At 46.2% G+C, this 25,034-nt stretch overlaps 1 protein-coding gene across 6 annotated transcripts in view; it reads right to left on the reverse strand.

Moving 5' to 3' along the window:
* The window catches only part of Rtca (RNA 3'-terminal phosphate cyclase), a 116,034-nt gene that overhangs the window by 62,208 nt on the left and 28,792 nt on the right, over positions 1-25,034 (reverse strand). For all 6 annotated transcript variants that reach the window (XM_075874847.1, XM_075874848.1, XM_075874846.1 and 3 more), the window contains exon 5: positions 21,526-21,584. In XM_075874847.1, the coding sequence (XP_075730962.1) occupies positions 21,526-21,584 (59 nt within the window). The remainder of the gene's footprint in view (positions 1-21,525; positions 21,585-25,034) is intronic.

Consider the following 25,034-nt stretch of genomic DNA (forward strand, 5'->3'; position numbering starts at 1 on the left):
CATATCAACAATGCAACCAACACATATATGCGAGCTATGTCCACGCGTAAGCCAGGTGCCGTCATAAATGACGTCGACGTTTTCGGGCGCGTTGCCGAACTCCGCATAGAGCTCCTTGACGTGAGCACCGCTCGCCGCTTCGCATTCCGCAGCAGTCGCACAACAGGCTTTTTTCATTATATTCATGTGGCTTTGGTAACTCCTGTGGTGAAGCCCTCGATCCGAAATATTCATCCCGGCGAAGAAGTCCGACAGAGCCGTTGCCCCCTTGCCGGTACTGTTGATAGCCTTCATGGCACGCATATTAACTTCGAACTGCCTTATTTTGGCGTCGGTCTCGTCGGCTAAACGTGGGGACGAAAAACGCCCTTCGCGAAAGTCACAACTGCCGCACGTGACTATGAGCTTCAAACACAGCCCGTACTCTTTCTTGGCCTTTGAAATAGTGACGCTTCTTTCACCGCATTCTGGGCACGGGACAAGTCCAAATAACGAGTGTATCGCTGCCAGATCAACAATAACGAATTCTGTCCCGTTTTCTTTGCCACCATCCTCCAGATCAATATTTAGTAACTCGAACTTACGTTCCGTCACGCACTGTGATGCGAGAGATGCCTTCAAGCCCGCTGCATGTCTCGCGCACTCAGCAAACTCGTCCGCCGAATAAAACGTCGTGTCAATGCCGTCTAGGATGCTGCTGGAAGTGCAAGGTGACGATCCGACGACGACGCAATCCGATAAGGTGCTGCTGCAAGGCACAGGAAAGTGCACCGCTTTGGACACAAGCGGCCGCCGTCGTCGGAATGCGCCGCTTCGGCGGCATCGGGCGAAATCAGCTGCACATTGTCGGCTGCTTTCTTCTGGCGGGCGTTCCACGGGCACCTCCGTTTCTTGCCGTACGCTTGGCACGTCTTCTTTAGACGAGCGTCTCCAATCATGCCGGCAAAAGACGGAAAGTCGGTGCGTCGGTCGCGTAGCACAAGCAGGTACGTGTGGGAAGCAGACGAACAATGTGCGCGAACGGGAACCGGTGGCAGACGAACAATATAAAAAAAAAGCGCGGGCAACTTTGGCCACATCGGCCAATGGGAAGCGAAGAACAGGGGGTGCGCGCTCCGGCCAATCAGCGGCCCAGAAGGGGGCTCCGGAAAAGGGGCGAGAGTAGCCGTTCTGTTTAAGCGACGCCATTTTGAAGGCTGGCAAAATGCGCACAAAGGAATCAGCTTCAAAACAAGCCCAAGATGGCGGCGATCGGCCGACTGCCTTGCCGGCGGCGCGCGCGGGAAGCTTGAACGAATTCGACCTGCCGTGGGTTGTTTTGCGGCTCCCGTGGCGACTTCATAATCAATTTTAATCCATTTACTGATCGAATTCAGCATTCACAATTTGAGGACACGTGCTTATAGGTCTAAAAATTTCAAATATCGCATTTTCTCAAAATCGACTTTTTGGCCATTTTACACCATTCTAAGACCTGCGTCCCCCTTTAACGTTCAAAGGCTTGTTATACCAGCTTATATGGTCTAAGCAGGATAAATTTGGAAATGTAACATATTTTACAGGTTATCACTTGCGCTCTACTGACAGTCAAAACCTGCAATTATTTAAAGTTGCTTACATTTCCTTTGAGCCAAAAGGAATGAAACTTGCATCCCTAACCTTAGCCACCAAAATTTGTATTCCCCCTCCCCAGTAATAAATGTCCCCCTTAAGTTCATCCCCTGCAGTCCCGCTAATCGACATCTGGCGCCTCCTCACTCATTGGATCTCTTCCATTTTTCATTACTGTGCCGACCCCCCTCAACCATCTCGGCTTGCTTTCTCTCCTCTTTCGCCAGTTGCCACATGCGGTATTGCTTTTCTTTCTGTATTCGCACGGCACAACCTCCGTCTTAAGGGCGTCCTGCAACACTTTTTGAGCATGGTCAGAAAACGCTGCCGATCGGTAGTAGAGGCTCCCGACAACACGGGAGCCAAATATTATAGCACAGCACAGAGTCAGAAATTCACAATAAATTACCAAAGTCAGCTAAAAATTGCTTTCTCTTCTCTTGGCCAATGGCGAAATATGCCCGAAAATCACACGTGAACTACCCACCTATCAGCCATTGGCTGATTTGAAAACAACGCGCGCGCGCTCGTTACAGAGATCGCTGTGGGAGGCCGCAACTTGTCCTCGCATGCGTGCGCATGATCACACTGAAAAAGCGGCGCATTCGAAGAAAAAAAAAGAAGAAAAAGTGCTCAAGACCACGAGGCGCATGTGATGTTTTTCTGTGGTCCTGCCATCCTTCCCTGCTTAGCTTCCAGCAATTTCATCGGGAGGAGAAAAGAGAGAATAGAATTGCAGCATGCGACAAACCTTTGTAACTCCACTCGCACAGGACGGATTCTTGAAATTTTTGCAGAGTTGAATTCGTAAGGCAATAAGCTTTTCTGGTGAAGTCATTCCATGGTTACTTGAAAAAACATTTCAGGGCATCTTTAACTGTGCGCCACAGCGGGGTTCACAAGCGGTGCGAGTGTAGAGACATCGCAGCTGATAAGCACACAGCGACAGAAGCTTCACAAAACTGACCGCGCCAACTGACATCGGTCGCTTCCTGCTAATACCAAAAAGCCCAGCCATGTCGCGATTTTCGAGCGACGACGACAAGATTTGCTGTCGCGAATGGTCATTCGTTGCTATCACTTCGCAGGTTTCTGGAAAAACAGAGAAACTCGCTTATTGTCCAGAGAAGATCGTGACAAAATCCACAACATGGCAGCACCCCTGATTTTCGCTTCGCTTGAGATCCACGCGTAGAGGCACACTTCTGATGCAGAAGCGAGGCGGCGGCCTTATTTTCTCGTTAATCTTTTTATCGACCGTTTGTTTTGATGCTTCGGGGGTAGCTTGCTGCAATGTTGGTTACTTGCTACCATGACCTAGTCGTGCTTGTTACTACGTTAACTGTTAACGGCGTCGTCACAGTCATCGTGCAAGGTTGCCGCAAAGTTGGCAAAAAGCATTGTAGCCTCGTAGCGCACGCTTTTGAGCGCCCCTCCAGGTCACAGCAGATACCACTGTTGCAGGGAAAGATAACCGCAAAATGGTTTTATAGCATGCGCAGGTGGCCCAGGGACAGCTCGCAGAAGTTAGCGCCATCAACCACCGAAGATGAGTAAAGTGCAACAAAGAAGCTGTTTCCAAACAGTGGACGCGTATGTCAATTGCGAAAGGCTAAGCGACCAAACTTTTTTTTTGCAATACCGCATTATTGCTCCTCCCGAGAAAGTTTTCACAAATTGTACCACATAATGAACGCACCCCCCAACTTTGCTCCATTTTTTCGAGAAGAAAAGTATGTTCATTACGTGAGTAAATATGGTATGTCCCACCTTGGTTGCAATGGTGGCAAACACACGTTGAAAATGAGAGGAGCATGATCATTCGTGATCACATGCGTACACAAGGCACACCCCTTCAGGCAGGAATTATGATGCACTGTCTACAAATGTGTCATATTCACATAACATCTTTCTAAGGCACACACTGTTACTTTTCAAGGAAAAAAGTGAAATAATGTGCTATTTTAATTGAGTTTCTATAATCAATTGTAATAAGCATGTAACAAAATACCTCATTGTTTTCCATTCAGCCATGCTTCACATTGCCATAAAAATGATGAAATCATGGGCTCTAAATGTGTGCCCAATTACTTTTTGGTTGCATTCATTTCGAAAAAAGAGAAGTAGCGACATCTACTGTGGCTTCTGGAATGCTGCACACCAAACAACATGTTTAACATGATTGTGCCTTCATCAAAATGAGAGGCTACAGAGCTTAAGTCGGGGCATATTGACTATGCAAAAGACTCGAATCATCCAGTGAGCAACGTATACCCCTCTCTTTTGGCCACAAGTTGACACAACTAGAAAAAACAAGTTGCATACACAAACGCCGCCACCTCAGGAAGGGATATACGCACTTACAAGAGGCTTTGTGAGGTCTCGTGATGGGGCACCGCTCTCAAAGCGGACACAGTAGACGCGATTGAACCAAACCAAACATTGTGTACATTTACTTAACTATTTTTACAAAAGATGACATTAACAGCCAAATCAATTATGTCACTAGTCACACGCTAAAACAACCTTATACAATATTCCAACGCACTGGATTGACATTCGACTCGCCGACCTTTAACTCGCCATTCACAGGGTCGACCCACAGTGCGCCTCCATGGAGCTACCGCAGGAGACGTCTGTTCGCGGCAGCCTACAATCGGTCAGTTCCCAATCTTTTCTGTGTGGGCCACCTAGCCTTGCCACTGGGTGGCACTGTTACCGCGCTAATCATAACGAAGATAATTGTGAACTCGTGTGAGCACTGCGCTACCAACCGCTCGGCGCACCACCTACCCCACAAAACATCCAGCTTGCATCTTGCAGACTCATTTTAGGGGGGACACGGGTCTTGAAAGGACAAAAATCGCAAAAAAAATTGACTTTTTGAAGCTGACATTTTCGAAATCTGCGCCTGTTTTTGCACTTATCTGAGAAGTTTCTAGCTTCTCGCGTCATTATTTCTGGCGCAAAATCAATTTATAACATCCCTGTGAGATGAATGTGAGCGCAAATTGACGCTCGTGCTTTTTTCGCGCCAAACTGTTGCCATTAAACACGAGCTATCATGTTCATCTTGGTCTCGTTTGGAAGGGTCGTTCTTCATCTTCAATTTCAATTTCCCGCCACCACTGGCTTACCTTGCTCATTGGTTTTTTAGCAAAAACGCGTCATCGAGAAGCACTAGCGCGCGATTCAATTGGCTGCTTGGGTCACGTGACCAAATTTAGGCATTCGTATGACCAAGGGGCGCTTTCGGCATCTGCTTCACGGTAGGTGTTCTATGGCTTCACCATCGTGACGCGCACGAACATGCGCCATTTTGTGACGGTGCTACTGACTGCTTGCGGCAGTAAAGAAGTTCCGTGCTACAGTAATTTGTGAAGCTGGTGTGGCGGTCGTTCGTTCGCTGTGAACTTCAGAAAGATCCCCGCTATGGCTCAGGACGAGGATAACGAACTCGACGCGGTCAACGGCGGTCGCCGAGTCACTAGTGTAGGCCTAACTCACGTACGAGCCCGTTGGTTGCCGACAACGTTACTGAGAACGGCTGTGTTTTGCAGCCTCATCAGTTAGAGGACGGCAAGTAAAAAGCAGAAGTGAAGCTACCAGAGATATCAATCTTTGTAGTGACGGAACGGAAGTGCAGTCTTATTGCTAAACCCGTCAATGTTGTGGTTCTTCCCGCTTGACGAAAGGACCTTGAACTGCGCGACGGGTCGTCAGAAAGGAGTACGCCGCGCGTCGACCAACAACAGAAAGTCAATCCGTTCTCAGTGAACATGCTCGCGGCCCTCGCAATAAAGGCTACTGGCAACACGTAGACTGCTTTTAACAACGTGTTCGCAACGTTGTCGCGATCTCCACTCGAAAATGCGGCAGTCTTACGTGAAAAAGAAACTAACGCCTCGGCACTCGTGTAGCCTCAAAATTGATGAGTGAGGGGGCAACTTTGGTTCGCAGGGTAACTTATTCTGGACAAGCCGGAAAACATCGCCGCGTTATTCGACGAATCGTGGATGACGCACGCATATTTGTCGCACATCGCCGTCAGTACAGTCACGGAACTGATAAGCGGCCTCGTGGCAGACGAGCACAAGGCGACAACTTGCTACAGGACTAGAAGAAACGACACGCTTGTACAAACAATCAGTCCTATTACATTCCCAGTGCATATTAACTGACTAAAAGTATGTGTGCCATGATATTTTCCGTCGGAACGGCGAAATTAAGTTTAGCAGCATTATTCTCGAAGCACAGATTTTGACCACTTTCTTTTGCTTGTTCGGTAAAAGTGGACCTAGGACAGCTAAAGCTGTAATTTTTTTTGCACAATGTAGCTAAATGTGCACAAAAAACAATGCTGGGAGCCTATTTTTAATGGGCAGCTTCATTTTTTTTATATAAAAATTTCTGTATTTGGTTACATGCAATGAACTTTACTATGCTGCAATTCGAGAAGTACTCGTTCAATTTTCAATCAGCTTGCAGCATTGCACTCCTTAGGCTTTCTAGCATTCATTTATATGTCAATGGCTATGTAAATATAAGTGCATACATTTTTACAGTTAAAAATATTAGAAATTTTTGTTTTCTTCATTTTCTCAAAATGGCATTTTTGTACACCCTGCATGAAAATTACAGCAATATATCTGAAAATATTACAGATAGCAGAATATTTTATTTTGCAGCATGAAGCTATATGTTTGGAGCACACAACATAGGAAGCAGATTTTGATTTCTCTTGGTGCAAGTTTTTCAAACTAGTCTTTTGTGTGGCCATACAATGGCCACATTCAGGGCTGTGAAGTTTAGTGTACTGTAAAGTTAGAAATGATGACCCATTCAAGAAAGTGCTTCTTATATTGCATGTCTTATGCTCTCTACTGTCAATCCCTATGTTAATTAAAATTTTTGACAGGTGCTTATTTTTCTATTATGGTAAGAAAAATAGAAATTATTATCTTGATTATTTATTTACCAATGAAGCTACAGAAAAAATAACTACATTTTTAGAATCTGGAGAACAAACTAAGTAAGCATGCCAACTTTTGTCACACTTGGTTCAGAAATAAATGAGAGAGCCCTAAGAACCACGTCCCCCCTTAACAAATTTTTCTCTGAGGTAGGGCACAGTCAATTTAACGCTTTTTAGGCGACAAACTAATACCATCCATATTTTTTGCACCAATCGATGAAACAGCTATTGGGAGTGAAGCTCCATATGTCGTGGGGCGTGCGTCGGCGATGTATGTAGTAGTCGTCATAGTAGTAGGTAGCCACCTGTACACTGGACTAGAAGAGGAGCAGCACGCACTCACCCTTTTCAATTGAGAAGGAAACATGCGCACATTAATCATAAATAAAATGACAGTTGTTTCTGATGAAATAACTTACATAGACGAGTATTGTTGACTTCATCTCCAATGAAATTTGCCTTGAAGATGATGCTTACTAAAAAAAAAACTAGTATCAGAAGGACGCACTTTAAGCACTATCTGACTAGAAAGGGTTGCCACATTAAACTCGGTTGACGTAACCTCCTTGGTTTAGCAAGATGAGTTGGGCCGCAGTGCTATCAATATTGTGAACTAGTATATAGCCATGAACTAGAGACGGTGAAAGGTGTGAAGTGCTGGCCGTAATAAAGTGCGCGAGTGCCACTTCTCGTTTAGTCCTTGAAATGTCCGCTGGATGGCAATACTTCTATATGCTGAATATATGATGAAAAGATGCGAGGTGGCGGTAGTTGGAGTGTTCACTAGATGGACGGACGGATCAATGGACGGACAGACACACAGACAGACAGATGCACGGTCACACGAACGGATGCACAGAGGGACAGACGCACGGATGGATGCATGGACGGACGGATGCTTTGCCCCACTCATCATCATGCACTCCGTAAATAAGCTGTGATTTTTTTTTTTTTTCAATGTGTAGAAATCTAAATGATACCAGTAGCCTCGATGCGCACAATATTCAAAATCAGCCAGTGAGATATGTTCTCGACACAATTATGCCATGTCTAACATACACATAAAACATCACACTTACAACAGCTTAATTGCTAGCAAGCGTGGCCATGATTTAAAAAAAAAAAACAAAGAGATGCGGACATTTTGGGAAAGTACAGGCCAATGTGTCTGCTTTCGTATTTTTCTAAGGGTTTAGAGTAACTAAGCCGTATTCGTCTCAACGGCATTTTTCTCAAACATTCCATAATAACTGACGGCTAATATGGTTTTACACAAAACAGGTCAACGGAGCATGCACTACTTGTGCCACAAAAATATATACTAAAGAATGTTGAGGCACAGCTATTGGTACTTTTGTTGGTTTCAGCAAAGCCTTTGACTTTAAATCACAGCATTCTTTGCCTCAAATTAGAGCACTATGTTGTACGTGGCCAGGCCTTTAACTCTTTCATTACCACACTTATTCAAATCGATCACCGGTTATCGACGCTTTGTATCATAGATTTTAGCATGTTAAACTTGTTCCTCAAGCACCCCGCACTTTTTAGTAGTTAGTCCAACTACCCAACTTTCAGAATCAATTAGAATTTGGCCGTTTGGGCCACATAGTGACTTTTGGCAGACCTATACACTAACCAATGTGCGTGTATTGTTGGAAAAGTGCACTAGGCTGGCAAACTTAACAGAAGTGCGTGCCCCTCGTGATTATGCTACAGTAACATCGAAGTTCTGTAATGAAAAGAACCTTTGCAAGCCAAACATCGAGTTGAAGCGATAGCTTTGCAATTTGATAGTGTTTAGCAGTAATAGTTGCCAGAAATTTATGCGAGCTTTTAAATAGATCATCATCATCATCATCATCATCAGCCTGACTACGTCCACTGCAGGACAAAGGCCTCTCCCATGTTCCGCCAGTTAACCCGGTCCTGTGCTTGCTGCTTCCAATTTCTACCCGCAAACTTCTTAATCTCATCTGCCCACCTAACCTTCTGTCTCCCCCTAACCCGCTTCCCTTCTCTGGGAATCCAGTCAGTTACCCTTAATGACCAGCGGTTATCCTGTCTACGCGCTACATGCCCTGCCCATGTCCATTTCTTCTTCTTGATTTCAGCTATGATATCCTTAACCCCCGTTTGTTCCCTAATCCACTCTGCTCTCTTCTTGTCTCTTAAGGTTACACCTACCATTTTTCTTTCCATTGCTCGCTGCGTCGTCCTCAATTTAAGCTGAACCCTCTTTGTAAGTCTCCAGGTTTCTGCTCCGTAGCTAAGTACCGGCAAGATACAGCTGTTATATACCTTCCTCTTGAGGGATAGTGGCAATCTACCTGTCATAATTTGAGAGTGCTTGCCGAATGTGCTCCACCCCATTCTTATTCTTCTAGTTACTTCAATCTCGTGGTTCGGCTCTGCGGTTATTACCTGCCCTAAGTAGACATAGTCTTTTACAACTTCAAGTGCACTATTACCTATCTCGAAGCGCTGCTCTTTGCCGAGGTTGTTGTACATTACTTTTGTTTTCTGCAGATTAATTTTAAGACCCACTTTTCTGCTCTCCTTGTCTAACTCCTTAATCATGAGTTGCAATTCGTCCCCCGAGTTACTCAGCAATGCAATGTCATCGGCGAAGCGCAGGTTACTAAGGTATTCTCCATTGACTCTTATCCCTAACTGTTCCCATTCTAGGCTTCTGAAAACCTCCTGTAAGCACGCGGTAAACAGCAGTGGGGAAATTGTGTCCCCCTGCCTTACACCCTTCTTGATTGGTATTCTGTTGCTTTCTCTATGAAGCACTATGGTAGCAGTTGATCCCCTGTAGATTTCTTCCAGAATGTTTATGTATACTTCATCTACGCCCTGGTTCCGCAGTGTTTGCATGACGGCTGATATTTCTACTGAATCAAACGCCTTCTCGTAATCTATGAAGGCTATGTATAGTGGTTGGTTATACTCTGAGCATTTCTCTATTACCTGATTGATAGTATGAATGTGGTCAATTGTTGAGTAGCCTGTTCGAAATCCTGCTTGTTCCTTTGGTTGATTGAATTCTAATGTTTTCTTTACTCTGTTAGCAATTACCTTTGTAAATAGCTTGTATACTACAGAGAGCAAGCTGATCGGCCTGTAATTCTTCAAGTCCTTGTCATCTCCTTTCTTATGTATTAAGATGATGTTAGCGTTCTTCCAAGACTCTGGTACTCTTCCCGCCAGGAGACACCTCGTAAACAGGGTGGCTAGTTTTTCTAACACAATCTGTCCTCCATCTTTCAGCAGATCTGATGTTACCTGATCCTCACCAGCAGCTTTGCCCCTTTGCATGCTCTCCAAAGCTTTTCTGACTTCTTCTATCCTTACTGGTGGGGTGTAATCTGGGTTACTGCTAGTTCTTATAGTATTAAGGTCGTGGTTGTCTCGGCTACTGTACAGATCCCTGTAAAACTCCTCCGCTATCTTAACTATCCTATCCATATTGGTAGTTATTTTGCCTTCTTTGTCCCTTAGTGCATACATCCGACTTTTGCCTATCCCAAGTTTCCTCTTCAATGCTTTGACACTTCCTCCGTTTTTCAGAGCGTGTTCAATTCTCTCCATGTTATACCTTCTTACATCGCATACTTTACGTCTATTAATCAACTTCGAAAGCTCTGCCAGTTCTATTTTGTCTGTTGTACTTGACACTTTCATGATTTGACGCTTCTTAATTAGGTTCTTCGTTTCCTGTGAAAGCTTGCCAGTGTCCTGTCTAACTACCCTGCCTCCAACTTCCACTGCACACTCCATAATGATACTCGTCAGATTATCATTCATTGTATCTACGCTAAGGTTGGTTTCCTCACTGAGAGCCGAGTACCTGTTCTGCAGTGACACTCTGAATTCCTGTACTTTCCCTCTCAGTGCTAGCTGATTGATTGGCTTCTTGCGTATCAAGTTCTGTCGTTCCTTCTTCAAGTCTAGGCGAATTCGAGACCGTACCATTCTATGGTCACTGCATCGTACCTTGCCAATCACTTCCACATCCTGCACGATTCCAGGGTGTGCACTCATTATAAAGTCTATTTCGTTCTTATTTTCGCCATTAGGGCTCCTCCATGTCTACTTGCGGTTTTCTCGTTTTCGGTAGAAGGTATTCAAAATCCGTAAATTATTGCGTTCTGCGAATTCTACTAGTAGCTCTCCTCTGGCGTTTCTAGTACCGATGCCATAATCTCCTACTGCCTGGTCTCCAGCCTGCTTCTTCCCTACCTTTGCATTAAAGTCGCCCATCACTATAGTATACTGTGTTTTTACCTTACTCATTGCCGATTCCACGTCTTCATAGAAGCTTTCAACTGAAGCGTCATCATGGCTGGATGTAGGCGCGTAAGCCTGTACTACCTTCATCTTGTATCTTTTATTCAGTTTAATTACGATACCTATCACCCTTTCATTAATGCTATAGTATTCCTCTATGTTGCCAGCTATGTTTCTGTGAATGAGGAACCCCACTCCCAGTTCTCTTCTGTCTGCCAAGCCCCTGTAGCAAAGGACGTGCCCATTCTGTAGCACCGTATAGGCCTCATCTGTCCTCCTAACCTCACTGAGCCCTATTATATCCCATTTAACACCCTCTAGCTCCTCGAATAGTACAGCTAGACTTCCCTCACTAGATAAGGTTCTAGCGTTAAACGTTGCCAAGTTCAGGTTCCAATGGCGGCCTGTCCGGATCCAGAGATTCTTAGCACCCTCTGCTGCGTTGCAGATCTGACCGCCGCCGTGGTCAGTTGCTTCGCAGCTGCTGGGGACTGAGGGTTGTGAGTTATTTGACGTAATCATGTGGGAGGTAGTGGCCAGATACTGCACCAGGGTGGCCAATCCTTCTCTGGTGAGGGAGTGCGTTCTCGGCGGTGTTTGCCGGTGAGGCCGCACCCCAGGCCTCTTAATGCAGTTCCATCAACACGCGGATTTTTTTTTTTTTTAATCCGGTTGGGAACTGCGCGGTACCGGGATTTGAACCACGGACCTCTTGCATGCGAGGCGGATGCTCTAACCACTACGCCATCGCCGCACCTTGTGGATGGTAGGCCGTCGTAAATTAATGTTTCGTTTCGCAAGAGCGAAGCAGGTCGTCAATAACTCGGGAGAGGAAATAGCGTCCACGATCTGTGAGGAGTTGGCATGGAGCACAATGATGGAGGATGACATCCTACAGAAGAAAATCAGGCACATTTGTGGCACAGCTGGTTGGCAAAGCTTGCGTGATGGCGTACCAGGTTGTATGATTTGTAGCGACAGCTATCCATTTGTTTCCGGAGGTAGACTGATGGAACGGGCCTAGGAGATCAAGACCAACTCGAAAGAAGGGGTCAATAGGAATATTAAGTGGCTGGAGGAGTCCGGCAGGACTCATAGGGTTTTTTTTTTTCGATGTTGGCACTGGTCGCATGGGACGACGTAGCGGTGCACGGAGCAATGAAGCCTGTGCCAGTAAAATCGACGCTGCACGTGGTCGTAAGTCCGAGAGAGACCAAGGTGACCGGCGGTGGGGGCGTCATGGAGCTGGGCGATAACACTCGAACGTAGGTGGGAAGGCACCACAAGGAGCAGTTTGCGCCCATTTATGTTGACATTGTAGCGGTACAAGGTGCCCTCTTTAAATACGAACAGTCGAGTAGACGGATGGGGCGTTGGAGAGTTCAGTTTCTCAATAATATCACGCAAGACGGGATCTCGGCGCTGTTCATCATGGATGTTGCTCAAAGCAGAGAGAGAGAGCACACATGGCGGCGCTTCATCTAAAGTCTCAGGAGGGTCCACTGGATGGTGGGACAAGCAGTCAGCGTCATGGTGAAAACGGCCAGATTGGTGAGACACTGAGTAGTCATATTCTTGGAGCCGTAGTGCCCAGCGACCAAGACGCCCAGTGGGATCCTTTAACGACGAGAGCCAGCAGAGGGCGTGGTGATCAGTTGTGACAGTGAAACGATGACCATGTAAGTAGAACCGAAATTTGCCAACCGCCCAAACTAGAGCAAGGCATTCCCGTTCAGTGATAGAGTAGCTCCGCTCGGCCGCAGAGAGAAGACGGCTGGCATATGAGATAACAAGGGCGCAGCCGCATTGATGCTAGACCAAAACAGCACCGATTCCATGGCTGATGGCATCAGTGCGGACTTCTGTTGGAAAGACATGTCAAAATGGGCCAGAATAGGTGGTGTTGTGAGCAACGCAATGAGATTGGAGAATTGACGACGCGCATTGACGACGCGCATTGACGACGCCCTGGATTGCCTTCATGGTGCTGAGTATTTTTCCTCCATCGACCTTCGCTCAGGGTACTGGCAAATTGCTGTCGATGACATGGATCGTAAGAAGACTGCTTTTGTGACCCCTGATGGTCTTTACTAGTTTAGGGTCATGCCGTTCGGAATATGCAATGCTCCAGCCACCTTCGAACGAATGATGGACACTCTCTTGCACGGGTTCAAGTGGTCAATTTGTCTGTTACCTCGACGGCGTCATTTTGTTTTTCTCGACCTTTAAAGCATACCTTGACCGCCTTTCCTCCATCCTTTCTGTTTTTCGTAACGCAGGACTGCAACTGAACTCATCGAAGTGCCACTTCGGACGCCAGCAAATAACCATGTTAGGCCATCTTGTGGACTCCTCTGGCATTTCCCCTGATCCTGATAAAGTTCGAGCTGTGCAAAACTTCCCCGTCCTGACCAGCACTAAGGAAGTCTGAAGCTTTTTAGGTCTATGCTCTTACTTCCGACATTTTATAAACAATTTTGCGGACGTGGCCCGACCTCTTACGAACTTGCTGAAGAAGGATGTTTCATTCTCTTGGGGCACTGTGCAAGCTTCGGCGTTCTCCAATCTCATTTAAATAGATAGCTGTGGCTAGGTGTCGGAGAAAATTTATTTCGCAAAAAATATTTACGATGATCTGCCGCATGTTTAAAGTGTCGAGCTGGCCTTCTCAGCATGTTTCCAACAGCACTGGTTTTGCTTGTATCATTATATCAGCCACAGGGTCGCATATAGTGTCATTAGTCGCTCCTATGGTGTAGTCATCACGCACGCATGAGTGCGCAACAACGCTGCAAAACACAAGCGCTGCTTGAAACTGGCTTACAAACCCACCTGAATTGAGTGAGGGCGAACTTGGAGTTCGAGGATGACAGCCCTCAGCTTCAAGTTTTATGGAGACAATGTTTTACGTCAGCCTGAGACATCCACAGCCATTCATGGGTTTGTTTTGTTTACCACCTTAAGTTGTCTCCTCCGCCGCAAGCACGCAGCTGCTACCCTTTGTGCACAATTATATAGCTACTCTGCATGGTTACCTGTGAAATCCACACAACGCTGGGGCACAGTGTGCTGGCCCCGGCGGCTGAATTTCTCCTAACACAAAGCACATCTTGGCCCTGACTACGAAACAGCGCAAAATGATTTAAAACTGCGTGCGATATTCTTCTTTTTGTAATACGATTTGCAATATATAGAGAAATATGCTTGGATGCATATATATGAATGCCAACCTTTCGTCTAGCGTCACGCTAGACGAAATAGCAAAGTTCATTAGACATCTAATTTATAGAATAAGGGTTAACATCACGGGCATCTACCTATATTGGAACACCTGGAGGCTCTTATCTCAAGAAAACAAAAACTTACTCAGAAATGTGTACAATTTCACTTGTGTCTCACGAAAAACCAGGCAATGCTTCACTGCATGGCTCGAGTAATGAAGCAGCACCTCGGTTTTGATTTTCTTCGTCTATGCGAATGGAAACATTTTGCAACACATTTATTTTTTTTACACTGTTCCTTTGTCATTTTACTTCAAAATGTTACTTCAAATGTTTATTCCGAATTTTCTTTGTTTTGAATATTTTTTTCACATATAGTGTTTTTTATTGCTATGTTTACTAGCTGGCAACCAAAAATTACACAATGTTTTTTTAATTGCAAAACATTTTTGTAGCCCTATAACCTATACTTTTTCGAAAGAGCATTTCATTGCACAAAAATTGGTATGCTGCAATGCGTGCTGGAGTACGTTTCGAACTGGCAAAAACGATCTTCCTGAGAGATATGAAAAATAACCATTTTCGTAGGGTAACGAAAAATTGACCTAATAAAGTCACACCTGGTTACGAAGTCTCAATACATAGTCATTAAACACTACGCTTCACAGATGCCAAGTATTTCAAATAGCGCCCCTCAGGGTAGCATCTTGGGGTCACTGCTGTTCAATTTATATATAAATGATATTCCTAATGTAGCAATGGTATATGGCACAGGCAGGAGCGCCAGTGGAAGAAGAGAAGGAAGAGTGTTGTTGCTGCTCGGTCTTGCTCTGCTTGACAGCTTGTTGGCTTTACCTCTGCGTTTCCCTCAATAAAAGTGCCTTCGGCTCACTGCTAAAGACGTACTAACAAGCGGTTGAGAGTGCTGGATCCATTTTCCACCCTGGAACTCCACAACCGAACTCTACCTTTGCCATCAACTATGTCCACCGACGCTGCACAGCAGACCATTCCTACATCCCCACCTGCCCGCTGTCCCGGTGTCCGGAGAGAGCGAGACCTAGTCATCTTTAGCGACACCGACTAGCAGGACATCGAGGACTGGCTCTCGTCGTACGAGAGAGTAAGCGTCAATAATAGGTGGGACGAAAAACGACAAACTTGGCCGCGTCCACTTTTGCCTGAGAGGAGTAGCGGAGCTTTGGTTCAACAACCATGATGCTGAGCTTACCGACTGGGCCACTTTCAAGACCACCTTCGCGGACGTGTTTGGCCGACCAACAGTGCGCAAGCTCCGCACAGAACAGCGCTTGCGAGATCGCGCCCAACTGTCTAGAGAGGGTTTTACGTCCTACATTGAGGATGTTGTGGGCCTCTGCCGTCGCTACGATCCCGACATGTCCGAAACAGCCAAGGTCAAACAAATTATGAAGGGCATTGAAGATGACGCCTTCCACATGCTGGTGGCGAAAGACCCGCGAAGAGTTGCAAAAGTTATTCAGCACTGCCAAAACTACGATGAGTTGCGGAAACAGCACGTTTCAATGCGACGCTCTACTTTCGACATGACCACCACGTCACCATTGACCGTAGGTGAAATTTCACCGGAACAGACGTTATTGATGCCGCAAATACAACAATCCATCTGGGAGGAAGAGGCTCGCCAGTTGTCTTTTGCGCCCTTCCTTTCCAGCAATACTCACGGGCTGACCTCGTCGCTGCGCCAAACCATCGAAGAGCAAGTCTGCGAGGCATTCCCGCTTACGTACCAGCCACCGCCTGTGTCCGCTCCCCTGACTTACGCTGACGTCCCGCGAAGGCCGGCACATGTGCAGTCAAACGTCGTCGACTCTTCCCACCAAACGAACGCCTTCTACGCAACACGCATGCCAGAAGGTTCGTATGTTTCCCATTCCTGCTGTCCTTCAATGCTTCCCAACAATCCTTGGCGCACACCGGACAACAGACCCATCTGCTACTACTGTCGTCTGCCTGGCCATGTTGAGCGCTTCTGTCGCCGGCATGGCCCTCATCCAGGTACCATTGATGAAACCTACAGCTACGCCCACAAAGAGCCACCACAGATGCAGCCTCTCGATGCTACTTCGGACACCCCTCCACCGAGCCGCCACACCTTCAAACAGCACCGATCGCCCTCCCAACGCTGACGTTCGCCTTCACCGATGCTTCGGCGTGCACCACCTTCCCAAACGGAAAATTGACCATCACAGTTCCGGAGGCAAGAACTATGCCACCGTCGAACTCTACAACTCCTCGTCCCCTAGCCACTAACGAAATAACTGTTTTTATTGAAGGTGTTGCCATTCAAGCATTAATCGATACTGGAGCTGCCGTGTCTTATTGAGTGAAGCAATGTGTCGCAAGTTAAAGAAAGTTACGATTTCACTTTCTGGCTTCTCCCTGTGTACGGCAATTGCGCATCAAGTAAACCCTTCCATGACGTGCACAGCTCGGCTACTCATCCAGGACGTTCTGTACGTGGTCGAATTCATCAATTTTCTACACTGCTCGCACGACGTGATATTAGGCTGGGACTTTCTTCCCACACATCATGCCGTTGTTGATTGTGTCCGGGCCGAACTAGAATTATCATCACTCGCCGAGGACGATTCTAACAAGCCTGCCATTTCTCGTGTTGTCGCCGCAGACACGGATATCCCACCTATGTCTTTGGTTATTACACCAATCTCCTGCGACCATGCTGCTTTTTCGAACGTCATGTTCACGCCGTCTGAAGACTTCACTTCTCGAAAAAACGTTTTTCTTTCTTTCTACCTTTTGCTCTTGTGATGGTTGAAAACACTTCTGCAACCATTTACGCCACAAATCTCCTTTCAGTGCCAGCCAGATTATTCAGTGGCGAATGCATCGGCCGTTTTGAGGACATCGATTGTGTTTGCGCCAGTCAACTGCTCGGTCGCGCAACAAGCCTTCAGATCGCCAGTGTTACTCCCGCTCCCACGTCCACCACATCTTCCCTAGACGCCTTCCTTCCATCGATTGATTCGGACCTTCCTGTTGTCCAACGGACCCAACTCTTGACACTCCTCGACCGCTTCCGGATGTCTTTCGACTTCAAGCAAACCGATATGGGCCGAACATCTGCAATTGTTCATTGTATAGACACCGGCACCCACACACCATTGCATCAGCGTCCATACCGGGCCTTTCACGCTGAATACTAAGTTATTGACGAGCAAGTGTCTGATATGCTCAATCATGGCGTCATACAGCCATCCAACAGTCCGTGGGCCTCCCCAGTGGTACTGGTCAAAAATAAGGACGGGAGCATCCGATTCTGTGTTGATTACAGGCGCCTTAACATGATCACGCGCAAAGATGTTTATCCGCTCCCCAGAATTGACGTTGCTCTCGACTGCTTGCAAGGAGCAGTGTTCTTTTCCTCTTACCAGAATATTGGCAAGTACCCATGGATGAATCTGATCGCGCCAAGGCTGCATTTGTAACTCCGGGCGGCTTGTACGAGTTTAACGTGATGCCGTTCGGTCTTTGCAACTCCCCTGCCACCTTCGAGCGTCTGATGGACAACATACTTCGAGGCCTCAAATAACAGACGTGTCTTTGCTATCTGGACGACATCGTTGTTTTTTCAGAAGACTTTGATACCCATCTTCTGCGCCTCGCAAGTGTCCTGGAATGCCTAACGTATGCTGGGCTCCAACTAAATTTTAAAAAGTGCCATTTTGCCGCCCATAAGCTCACCATCTTAGGGCATGTTGTCAGCAAGGATGGTGTTCTACCTGGCACTGTGAAACTCTGTGCCGGCGCCCAGTTTCCGAAGCCATCGATACTAAAGGGACTCATGAGCTTTATCGGCTTATGTTCATACTTTCGCCAATTCGTCCGTAATTTCGCATCCGTAATAGCCCCTTTAACACGGCTACTTTCTGACAGTGAAGGAATTTCGACGTGGCCTTCCGCTTGCGATGACGCATTTGCCAAACTACGTCATTTGCCGACATCTCCACCTATTCTGCGTTTCTTTAACCCTGATGCTCCTACCGAAATCCACACCAACGCTAGTTGAGTCGGCCTTGGCGCTATTCTTGCTCAACGCAAGTCTGGCTTCGACAATTAAGTGGTTTCTTATGCCAGTCGCACTCTTACTAGGGCTGAGGGGAATTATTCGGTCACGGAAAACGAACGTCTGGCCATCGTTTGGGCAATAAGAAAATTTCGACCCTACGTCTATGGCTGTCCATTTGACGTTGTGACTGATCACCATGCCTTCTGCTGGTTATCGTCACTAAAAGACCCGTCTGGCCGTCTGGCTCGTTAGGCATTGCGTCTCCAAAACTATGATATTCGTGTCGTCTACAGGTCGGGCTGCAGACATTCAGATGCCGAGCTATTTCCCGCTCTACACTTCTCCACGAACATGTAAGTGCGTCTGTTTCCAGTCTCGATGCTGCGGCACCTTCGTTCACTAACATGCACTCCGAGCAGCGCCAAGACGCTTGGATAGTCTCTATGATAGACGTACTGTCTCAGCCACCCCAAGGTACCACCAATCGTTCACTACGACGTACAGCTCGTAATTCCCCATCTGCGATGGACTCCTGTACCTTCGCAACTACCTTTCCGACGGCCGCAAGTGGTTGCTTGTGAGTCCTCGCCACCTACGTGCTGCTATTTGCAACTACTTTCTCGCCGATCCTCAATGCGGCCACACCAGTGTGATGAAAATAGATGCACGCCTCCGGCTGCGGTACTATTGGCACGGAATGTACCGATTTGTCCGACAGTACGTATGTTCGTGTTCGAAATGTAAACGCTAAAAAAGCCCACTGAACATAGCCGATGGACTACTACAGCCATTGCCTTGCCCATCTCGACCTTACGACCACATCGGAAATGACTTGTACGGTTCCCTTCCCTACACTCCTAATGGGAACCACTGACTGGCTGTCGCTATCAATCACTTGACACGCTATGCTGAAACTGCTGCGCTGCCAGAGGCCACATCACATGAAGTTGGCTTGTTTACCCTTCACAATCTTGTTCTTCACCATGGCGCGTCTCGTGAGCTACTCAGCAACTGCGGACGTACGTTTCTTTCTGAAGCTGTACAAGCCTTTCTTCGTGGATGCAACGTTGTGCATCAGACAACCAGCTCGTACCATCCACAAACGAATGGAATGACCGAACGGTTTAACCGCACACTGGGCGACATGCTGTCTATGTAAGTGTCCGCTGACCACACCAACTGGGACCGCATACTCCCCTTTGTTATTTACGCTTACAATAGCGCCACTTAGTCTACAACAAGATTCTCTGTGTTTCCCTCAATAAAAGTGCCTTCAGCTCAGTGCTAAAGACGTACTAACACTAACATCAAAACTCACGCAAAATACATTTTATATACGGATGACACTACCCTATTCTTTCCTTCTAATTATATACAACACTTAGCAGATATCAAGAACAATGCACCCTAATCCCTTGCCACATGGTCATTGGTTGATTCACTGAAAAATCACCAGGCCTGCGGGAAACGCACAGCACAGTCACAGCGAAAGCATGAAGGGTGGCCTTTCAGAGTCTTTTCTAAACACTCTCCTTTCAGAGTCTTTTCTAAACACTCTTTGGGTAAATGCTAGAAGTAGACTTGCTGGGTACCCATTACGCCTTAAACAATCATAATTTCTGTGCAGTAGGCCGACATTCACTATGCTATCCTACGACATACTTTGGAGAAGCGTAATATCCGCTAAACACTTGCAACTGATTTTGTGAGAATTTTGTGTTGCATTTAGTGGCTGACAACGATGAAGAATTACGCCTCAAGTGGGTATGTGCCACAGTTAATAGGTGATGAAGAACAAGCTTTCGTAATGTGTTGGAGCATTGGACGACCCACTCGTTATGCTATTCACGTTGTGTGACGCATGGTTGTTCCTTTGCTATTTAAAAATGCTTTATTACTTATATCAATGCGATTCCTTTCCCAACATCAAGCCTGCCTAAAGCCAGTTTGCGAATGTGTGCCAAGCGTCGGCGTGGCTCAGTGATAGAATACTGGGCTAGCAAGTGGTGGACCCGGGTTCAAATCCAACTATGTCACTATGTGTCTTTGGTGTTTTTCATAAGAGTTTTTTTTCCTATTTCGTGCGGAAGTGGTTACGGACGCCGGCGGCGGTGGACAACTACCCGCGCCGCGTGTGACCTGTGTTGTGATGTCAAAGCAGCTTTTGCTGTAAAATAAACAGAAAACAAAAGCAGTGCTCTTTCTTCCGAAAAGAAAAGTATTTCTACGGCCCTTCTTATACCTAAGTGATACTGTAATTGAGTACATGGACACGTTTAAATCATTAAAAATAACCTTCAGCAGCACAATGTGATGGGATGTACATGTCGATAATCTTTCTTCACCCCTCATGAGAATCATAGGAATCACTTCACGTAACGGATATATTTTTCCCACCAAAACCACCCTTACTTTGTATTATGCGTTCTTTCATTCCCACACTAGCTATTGTCTGTTCGTCTGGGGCAACACAACTTCATCAAACAAACTAAAACTGCAAACTCTGCAGAAGAAAATACTCGATACAATTTTTAATGGGTCTCATGATTTCCCCACTGAGCATGTTTTTTTACAATACAATATTGAACCTATAACAAAATTATTTGACTACAGGTTTGCATACTTTTAAAAAACAACAAGAAAAAATTATTCATTTCTTTCTAAAATTGTTTCACTTGCACTTCGCCATTCACTATATGATACCAGAGTACAAAATAGTTTCGTACTACCAAAGTGTAGAACAAACTATGGTTTTCCTATGTTAAATTATATTGTGCCAAAGTTCTTGAGTACCTCATTTTATGACTGCCTAAATACTTTGTGTTATCGTGCCATCCACAAAAGCACTATTCAGCAACCTTTGTTGTCTTAGTCACAATGTGGTTTCATGTCTTCACACATTGTATCACTATGTCTTATTGTTTTGTACTCGCAGTAGTGTTACTAATGAAGATACGTACATATCTCTTTTGTACTAGATTTATTATTTTTTTTGTAACTACATAGTGGTGGTGTGTTTTCTTTCTTTTTTTCTTTCTCTCTTTTATTTGTATTTTTAATGAACCTCCTGTGCAGCAATTGTTTTCTGCTTGGTGCCTACTGCTGACATGTACAGATGATGAAGCACATCAAGCAACGTTAAATTCACTGCTTTTTTTTCTCGCTTACCGCGGTTTGTGTGTATAAGCTGAAGTGCAGACTTGATTGGCTAGTTGTTGAACCTAAATTCACCCTATATGCATGACATGTGCGTGCCACGAGGCACAAACTACTTCACAGGGAAGTGATAGTACCCCCGTACAACTCCTACGGGAGTCTGTCCTTTGTACTGTGAAAGAAAAAAACACATTTATACTCACCTTTTGATAACTTTGATGTCGCATGAAGCTCCAAATTTTCTTGCTACGGGCAGAAACACCTGCATAATGACACAAAACATGTTGCACAATGAGCGTCTATATCAAAGATTCCAGATTCTACCAAGCTATAATGATGATGAATGGGGCTTTGTGGCGCAAGGGCCATAAGTTGCCACAGAGCACCATGTATTTTATGTGGTATTAGTGGTCACCAATGTTTGCGATGACAGGGTGTATTTACGGCTGTATAGAGGCCTAAAATCACTTGCTCAAATTTAGTGTAAAATCTGTGTATAGATAGTAAAATTATGGCAATAATATACAGGAAAAAGATGGACAATAGGACCTATGCCTCCTCAAGGCCTTTGTGGCTAAAGGCAGGGATGATGGTGCTCTCTCGAATAAAAAAAATCACAGCATATCCACGGAGTGAATGACGATTGGTGGGGCGAAGTGTCCGTCCGTCCATCCGTCCACTTGTATTTTCGTCTGTTTAGTGAACACTCCAAGTACAGTCATCTCAAATCTTTTCATCATGTATTAATCATATACAAGTGCTGCCATCCAGCGGACATTCTATGGACCGCTCTTTCGGGTATGTACCGCCGGTGGTTACGCACTACAACGAGGGACGCACAAGCTACGCCATAAGGAGCTTCGCCCCTAAACTATTACAGCAGCAGCCTCTCTTCAGAGGTCGTGCTACGGGTTGCCTGCATATGTGACGTGAAAGTTCTCAACTTCTTTCAAAAACGCAAACAATGACTGAGGTTTAAAACTGGTTCGCTGCCTATGAGCACCAATTAATGAAGTGGCACTTGTTCTTCGAAGATAGATGGGAAATACTTTTAAAGACGATAGTCTTTCTTGGGGACCTTGGACGCAAAAATTTTGGTCTGTCTGTCTGTCTGTACATTTGTCTGCCCACACTTAACGCTAACCTAAACGGCACCAAACTGACCAAACGATACTTCAAACGGCTGACCCCATCCGCAGCGCCCACCAATAATGCTCAAGGTTTATCGTTCATACTTGTGCGATTGTCGATTAAAAAGCAATTATTGCGCATATCTGAGGCACCATAACAACACGTCAATATAATGTATGTGTATTTTTTTATTAGAAAAGGCATACATAAATAATTTAGGGATCGTAGACTTTAAAACGCTGCGCTGGCCATGCAACACTTGCACGAAACGGCAAGTGTTTCAAACGCTTTGCGAAGACGACAGGGTGGTGGCACCTACACGTCACCTTGCGTTTTACACCTTATCACCGTGCGCCACATTTTTCAGGATAACTGCCAGATAGCGCGCATGTCTCATGTGTGACGTGACTTAATGCGCTCGTTCACCTCTGCTGTACGCTCGAGGCACTCTAACGCAGCACTTCCAGATACTAGTCACAGATTTTCTTGCGCAATACATCAAATAAACGTTTTGTTCACTCTCTCCAGATGCAAGACTATAATCTTTCGATGACATTTGCAATGTAAACATGCAGATACGGGGCCTATTTTTTCCTGATGTGATCAAGTTAAGTGTATTGGATAAGAAAATGTGGCACAGCAAGTGGTTCCCAGCACTTATCACACAGAGGTGGATCGGCACCGGACAAAAGGTAGGAGTGTATACTGTATGTTTGTGTCCTATCTTAATCTGGTAAGTGTTACTTCTGTGTGACGTGATCTTGATAGTGGCGGCCAATTCTCAAGACGCGGTTTTATGAAATTAAGTTTATCCTGTGTTTGCCTGTTCCGTGATCACTCCCAATGATCCCTAGGCTTCCCTTTAGGATAGGTTTTCTAGTCAATTGCAGGGACAGCTATAGGTGTATTATGAACGCTTTCATGGGCAGATGCTGATAGCTGATCTGCCAACACATTACCATAGATCTTGCGGTGCCCTGGCACACAGCCGACCACGACATGTCTGAGCGTGTAAACTTCGCATAAGATTGCATATAGTGAAGTAAGGACTGACTTTTTGGGTATTTTCATTGTTTTTAAAGCTTTTACCGCACTCAAGTAATCAGTGAATATTACTGCCTTCTCTAGTTTCAGTAGTTTGATGTGTTTTATGGCTGCAAGTATAGCATGAACTTCTGCTGTGAGAATACTTGTACAGTTGAGCCCACATATAACGGCCCCACTTAAAACGAAATTTCATTTAAAACGAACAATATTCGCATGACCGTGAAAACATACATTGGTTCAATGGCACAAAATCGCACTTACAACGAACGTCTCTGAGCGTCGCTGATCGGTTACAGCAAACGAAATCGGCGGTCTGCCGACTTCCCAGGAAACCAATTTCGACCACCGATCAAGAATAGGCGAGTTGCCCATACATTCTTATTGTTAAACGCCGACCCTGCCTCCGCGAGCCTCTAGTTGCCGCTCTCCCCAACCCATGGAGAAGGGAAACCCGTTTCCTTCCTCCTGCCACGACTGCTTTTTCTTACGCACCCCTCCATTCTTTGTCCCCCCCCCCCCCCCCCACAACTAGTTCTAAGCACCCCACATCGCCAGATGAGACCCGTGTTTTCACAATGGCCACCGATCTTTCGAAGACCTGTCGGCCATCTACCCTGTTTTCGATCGCTGGTACTGTCGTTGGCATCGCAAGCCTGGAGTGACCAGACCATTTGCCACCATCGTTAGCCACCGACTGTATCCGATAGTCTCCGTCTAATGCACGCGCATACGCTACCCCGCCGACTCTGATAATTTGCGATTTGTTTCGTGTTTAGGACTTGTTCTCACTAAGTTCGCACTCGGCTCAGCATGCCTTCCGCTGGCGTGTGAAAGCCCGAAAACGGTTGTTAATTTGCGCAGAACAAATCGCAAAATATCAAAGTTCGTGAGGCCACGCAAACTCTCCGGCGCAACAACAAAATTCTTTCACCACGGCCACCGATTTTTCTAACACCGCCGCGCACACCGATCCAGGTGGCCATGCTTTGAATTCTGCGCGTGCAGGCTCTCTTTCGAAGTTTCTTACATGCGAGTTTCGCGGACCTTTCAAGCAAGCTACCCAACCTGCCTCCTTCCTGTGTGTTTTGGTTTTCAAGGTTGCCTTCTCGCCGCATCCTCTCCTCTCTTTATCGCAACTCCTTGCCCTTCTCTCGCATGTCTGCTCTTCTCTCTTGATCACAACTGTTTCGCTTGTCTCCTTCGCTCCGCGACGCCCGCCACGCTGGCTCGAATTAGTTTCGTTTTCTTACTGGAAACGGGCCCAGAGCTGTTCCACGCGTTCTGGCATGTGTCGCGTGTGTACGTCTTACTCGCTCTTGGTGTGCGTGTGTAGTCACGATGGCCGACGGGAGGACTAGCACGCTTTTTCCCGCCGCTCAACAAAACGTTGAAAGTGTGACCGCTTGGCTTGAGCGTAATCCGCGCGTTAGGTGCCACGTTGCGGAGCGCTTGCTCATAGCTGTTGACCACCTGGCAGCCAACTTGCCGCTTCAGGCGTCCCGGTATTCAGCTGTGGAAATGGCGAATATTTCGT

Source organism: Rhipicephalus microplus, chromosome 10 (genome assembly GCF_043290135.1).
Source record: "Rhipicephalus microplus isolate Deutch F79 chromosome 10, USDA_Rmic, whole genome shotgun sequence".
Classification (NCBI taxonomy): Eukaryota; Metazoa; Arthropoda; class Arachnida; order Ixodida; family Ixodidae; genus Rhipicephalus; species Rhipicephalus microplus.